The following is a 5,548-nucleotide window of genomic DNA, read 5'->3' on the forward strand; positions in this document are numbered from 1 at the left end:
GCGGGGCCGCGGAGCCGCTAAAAGATGTTTTTAAGGCTGGGCGCGGTGGCTCACACATATAATCTCAGCACTTTGGGAGGCCAAGTTGAGAGGATTGCCTGAGCCCACGAGTCTGAGAGATGCCTGGGCAAGTTGGCAAGACGTCATCTCTACAATAAATCAAAATACTCGCTGGGCATGGTAGCATGTGCCTGTAATTCCAGCTTCTTGGAAGGCTGAGGCAGAAGGATCGCCTGAGCCCAGCAAGTCGAGGCTGCGGTGGCTGAGAGCATGCCACTGTACTCCAGCCTGGGTGACAGAGTAAAACTTCAACTCAAAAAAAAGAAAAAAAAAGATGATTTTAAAAGATGGTAGATTAGCCTATATTTAAACTTTATCTTCTCTGGAAACATATGTTCAAAGGTGTCAGCCCCTGCATTTGGAAGTAAGTGTTTTGAGCATGGACTCCCTTCATGATCTGGCTTCATGGCTGGAGCAAAACTGGTTCAACGCTCTGTCTCTCCATCCAGGCTTCGCTCCATGTGGGCACTCAACAAGAGAGCAGGTCCACACACAGTCTGTGTGTGTCATGTGACCCACCCAGAGAGTTACCTCCTCCAGGGCCTCATTGGTCTGATGCTCATCAATGCATTCCACCTGCAGGGACACAAGAGCACAGCTTAGTTAACATAGCATAAACCATGGTGCCTCATGGCAGCAATCACAGCACTTTGGGAGGTTGAAGCAGAAGAACTCTTGGAGCCCAGGAGTTCGAGAGCAGCCTGGGCAACAAAGCAAAACCCCATCTCTACAAAAAATTGCTGGGCACGGTGGTGCATGCCTGTAGTCCTAGCTACTCAGGATGCTGAGGCGGGAAGATTGCCTGAGCCCGGGCTGCAATGAACTGTGATCACACCACTACACTCCGGCCTGGGTGACAGGGTGAGACCCTGACTCAAAAAAAAAAAAAAAAAGCTGGAGATGGTACATAGCTGGAGTCTTTGCCACTAAGCATGTTGTGGGCTCCAAGCTCTGGTGCTACCCTTCCCTTTCTGCAAGATCCCACCTTCCACCCAGAGAGGGTACAAGAAAGAAACGGGACTGCCACACATTCAGTGCGTGGAGATGATCTTCCCAATTCAGATAAGGAATGAAGTGGTGAGACTGATACTTTACCAACCAGAACAGAGCTCTTTAGCTCTAGGACCAGCACATTATTTTTCTTCCCTCCTCTCAAGATGGTCTGAAAATGGATCCTTTACTGATTTCTTGGAGTTTACATTATGCTATTCTAAACTTATCCCTGCAGCAGAAGCAAAAATGTTCTCATTGCTCCAAGTATTTTTAGATCTCTGCCTTAAGAATATATTCAGGCGCCATCTTGTGCCATGTGGTGAGGGCATGAACAGTGGGGAGCCTAGCACCCTTGGTAAATAATGGTGATGGTGGTGATGTTGATGACGGTGGCGGTAATGGGACTACAAGTGTGTGCCACCACACCCAGCTAATTGTTACATTTTTTTGTAGAGATGAGGTCTCGCTATGTTGCCCAGGCTAGTCTTGAACTCCTGGGCTCCAGCAATCTTCCTGCCTTGGCCTCCCAAAGTACTGGGATTATAGGCGTGAGCCACTGGGCTCAGATCTTAATCAGAGTTGTTTATACATACTGAAAACCTGAGAACAAGCTAAACTCTCAGCTTGCATGAGGGGATGGGTTGGGTCAATCACAGCACATCTAGCAAGATGCAAGGCCACACAGCCACTGGAACAAGGAGAGGAAGTGGCTATGTGAATGTGTGAATGGTTGATGTTTGCAATATAGTCAGTGGAAAAAAGTATGCCATCAATTTCAACAATACTATTCTTGCCAAAAGAAAAAAGTTTACAAATACTTAGAAAAAAGATTGGAAGGGCCTGGGTTTGGTGGCGTAGTATGTAGTCCCAGCAGCTTGGGAGGCTAAGGTGAAAGGATCACCTGAGCCTAGGAGTTCAAGGCTGCAGTGAGCTGTGATCGTGCCACTGCACTCCAGCCCAGGCAACAGAGTGAGAACCTGACTCAAAAAAAAAAAAGGATTGGAGGGATATTCAAACTCCTACTTACACTCCCCTACCCCCCACTACTTTTTATTTGGAAATAACTGGTGCTGGGCACAGTGGCTCATGCCTGTAATCCCAGCACTTTGGGAGGCAGAGGCAAGAGGATTGCCTGAGCCCAGGGGTTTGAGACCAGCCTGGGCAACTTGGCAGGACCTCGTCTCTACAATAAATCAAAAAATTAGCTGGGCGTGGTGGCGTGCACCTGTGGCGGGAGGATCACCTGAGCCCAGGAGGTCAAGGCTGTGGTACGTCATTCTGTGCCACTGTACTCCAGTCTGGGTGACAGATTGAGACTCCCAACTCAAAAAAAGAAAAATAATTGGCTGACTTTTTAAAAAGCTCCTTCACTGCCCAGGAGGCAGTGAGCCACCCTGCCAAGTGGCCCATGCAGCAGTCAGCAAAGGAGGTAGGCAAGGACTCCAGGCCCAGCTGCCTTGGGACAAGGCTGTAAGATGACACACAGACAGGAGGCCTGGCAGGGCAGCAGCTGCCAATGAGGCTCTTCTACCTGCATGACCAGCCCCGATCCTGCTGCATCCCCGCCACCAGCCGGAGGACGTGCCAGGGACTTGTACAGCAGCTTTCATGCCCTGAACCCTCCTTTCATCTGAGCCACCGTGTCTTGGACACGTTAAGGGGTGTCCTGCAGGCCTGTGCCCCTACCCTGCCATACCAGCCCAGGCGAGGAATGTGGTGGAAGGGCCCAAGGCCCAGTGTGTGACCTTAGCCCTGAGTGACCTTGAGCCACTCTGGGCCTGGTTCCCTTTTGGTAAAACTGGTGACCCTGCACTGGGTATGAACATGTTGCCCCACGAAGTGGCCTGAATCCAAATCCTCTTGGAAACTGTGTGACCTTGGCTAGCCTGGCACTTCCCTGAGTCTCACTGTCTTTGTAAAACGGTTATGGTTCCTACTTTGCAGGGTGGAAGGGAGATTGAATGAGTTGATGCCTGGCACACAGCGTGCGGCGAGTACATGGTAGGTGGTGGTGGTGTTGGACTATAAATGAGCACTGCTTCCCCATCAAGGTGAGAGAGGCTCATGTCACCCCCACGTCTACCCCACCAGCTTTGCCTCCGTGAGCTCTGGTGGAGGGGAGGCCAGCTGCTGCATCAGGAAGCTTCCTCTTCCACGAGGTTGTCAAGTGCATTTGGCAAAGTCACAGCCACAGAACTATTCTGCGTGGGCTGCCGCAGGCTTGGCCTCTTACCTGCTTTATCACGTGCTTTACTTTGGTATCTGTTTCTTCTACCACCAGGTTTACCCCCAAGGCTCCAGGATTCAGCTGGCACAAAATCTACCAGCACAAGAGAGAGGAGACTTCAGGAAATGCACACAGCTTTCCACTCTACAGAGCAAGCCTGAATCCATGGGCTTCTCCCACCTTTCTCCCACCCCACAACTCCCATCAGGCTGCAGAGCGAGCATCTCCTCTCCATCTCCCAGGGGAGCAAGTGGCCCAGGAAGGTGGGGAAGCCCTTTCATGGCAAAACCACATCCTATCACGCTGGGTCTGATTCTGGAGCTCTGTCTGCAACCTCATAACCCTTCCACAAACTACACTGAGGAACAGCGGGCTTCCAAGAATGAGCACCTCAGCTGGGCTCGGTGGCTCAGCCTGTAATCCCATGCCTTTGGGAGGCTGAGGTGAGTGGACTGCCTGAGCCCGCGGGTTCGAGACCTGCCTGGGCAACTTGGCGAGACCTCATCTCTACAATAAATCCAAAAAAATTAGCCGGGCGTGGTAGCGCATGCCTGTAGTTCCAGCTATTTGGAAGGCTGAGGCGGAAGGATCGCCGGAGCCCAGCAGGTTGAGGCTGCGGTGGCCGGGAGCGGTCCCTGCACTCCAGTCTGGGCGACAGAGTGAGACTCCAACTCAAAAAAAAAAAAGAATGAGCACCTCTCTGGGGCAAAGGGTTTATTCACCCTCTCTAGACACCTACGATCTCAGCTTCCAGCATCCACTTCCAGACTGGGCTTTAACCAACAAAGTCACCAGTCTTGTCATTGTTGCAGTCTCAGTCACAGTCACAGCCGTCTAAGGGCTTCGCACAGTCCCCAGCACTTCACAGCCACCCTATGTAGTCAGCATGATTGCTACCTCTATGATTACATTCGAGGAAACTGAGGCACAAGAAGCTAGGTCCTTGCCTGAGGCTATATCACTAAGAAACCAGACTGCCTGGATTAGGCAATTCTGGGGTCTGACTCAAGACTGATTTGAGCCAAACCTGCAGAGACGGCCACCATGCTAGAACTTGATGCAGAAGGGCTATGGGGTTGGGGACAGGCCAGGGATTGCTGGATGCTGACATTCATCAGAGCATGGAGGGCGGGCAGGACACAGAGGAGGGGATACGAGTCTTAGGGTTCTGTAATCCAGGCTCTGTGGGCAGTCTAAATCCTGCTAATAAAGGAGACACAGTCTCTAGCCACAGGGGCTAAGGGCAGGGTAGGGGAAGGAACACTCAGGCCTAGGTCCCCTTAGGCAACAAGTTAAACAGGAAAATGCACCTATATCTCAGATCAAGTCTACTTTTTTTCCCAAAGCAGGTATATTATTCCTGAAAAGTCTATCTTTTTTATTTTCCTGAAAAAGTAACTTTCTTTTAAAAATTCTCTGGCCACCAGAACTCACTGGCTTTATTATTGGTAACCCCCTGCAGTCCCCTACACGGAGAGTTCTCCCAATAAGAGGAAAATCTAACTTACAGATTGTTTTCAAATTAATGCTTATTTTTACAAAGACTGAGGCTAACAATAAAGTTGACGTATCGTATATGAAAGGACTTAATTAAACATTCATTCATTTTGCAGCTTTCCTTTTGTGTTTTTGTGGATTTCTCAGGTCTCAGACACTTCCACAGGCCCAGGCTGAAGGGGGGTTTTTAGGCGATCGGGGATTCCCGATTATGTGCTCTGGGTGTTCCAGGGTGTCCCTCCATCTCCATGGATCACAGCACACGGACCTCGGGCAACAAAGATGGAAAAGCGGTCCTACGCCCTCAAATATGGCTGGAGGGGAGTCCTTAGAGCTAGCCCTTTTAGAGAGGGGGCAACTGAGAGCCAGAGAGGCAAAGAGCACCCGGAGGTCACCCTTGGAGGTCCCCGAGGACGGCCTACGAGCTAGAAGTCGACACTGGACAGAGCGTGGGCCCCTTGCTTCTCTCGGGCCGACCTCGCCGCTGGCTGCCCCTCCAGGGGCAGTGATCGTTGTCCCCGTCGGGGACTAGGGCGGTCCCGGGCTCGCCGTCGGCCCACGTAGCCCCAGTCTCCCCGCAAGGGACAACTCGGCACCTGGTACTTCTCCATAGTCTCTCGGGGGGAGACTCGTGGCCTCACTCTCTCCGTCGGGCCCTGGAGGTCCGCGTAGCTCGCCGGCACCTGCGGTCGAACCCGGGCGTGAGCATGCGCAGCAGCGAGCGCGTCCGGGTGAGGGCCTCTCTCCACCTCCGCCACCCCACGGGTGGTA

At 51.9% G+C, this 5,548-nt stretch overlaps 1 protein-coding gene across 1 annotated transcript in view; it reads right to left on the reverse strand.

Annotated features, from left to right (window-relative positions):
* The window catches only part of STKLD1 (serine/threonine kinase like domain containing 1), a 27,921-nt gene that overhangs the window by 21,312 nt on the left and 1,061 nt on the right, over positions 1–5,548 (reverse strand). The window contains 3 exon segments of the mRNA XM_021718936.1: positions 592–636; positions 3,287–3,373; positions 5,374–5,460. Of these exon segments, the coding sequence (XP_021574611.1) occupies positions 592–636; positions 3,287–3,373; positions 5,374–5,460 (219 nt within the window).

This window comes from Carlito syrichta, unplaced genomic scaffold, assembly GCF_000164805.1.
Source record: "Carlito syrichta isolate Samal-C Ts95f unplaced genomic scaffold, Tarsius_syrichta-2.0.1 Scaffold314018, whole genome shotgun sequence".
Taxonomy (NCBI): domain Eukaryota; kingdom Metazoa; phylum Chordata; class Mammalia; order Primates; family Tarsiidae; genus Carlito; species Carlito syrichta.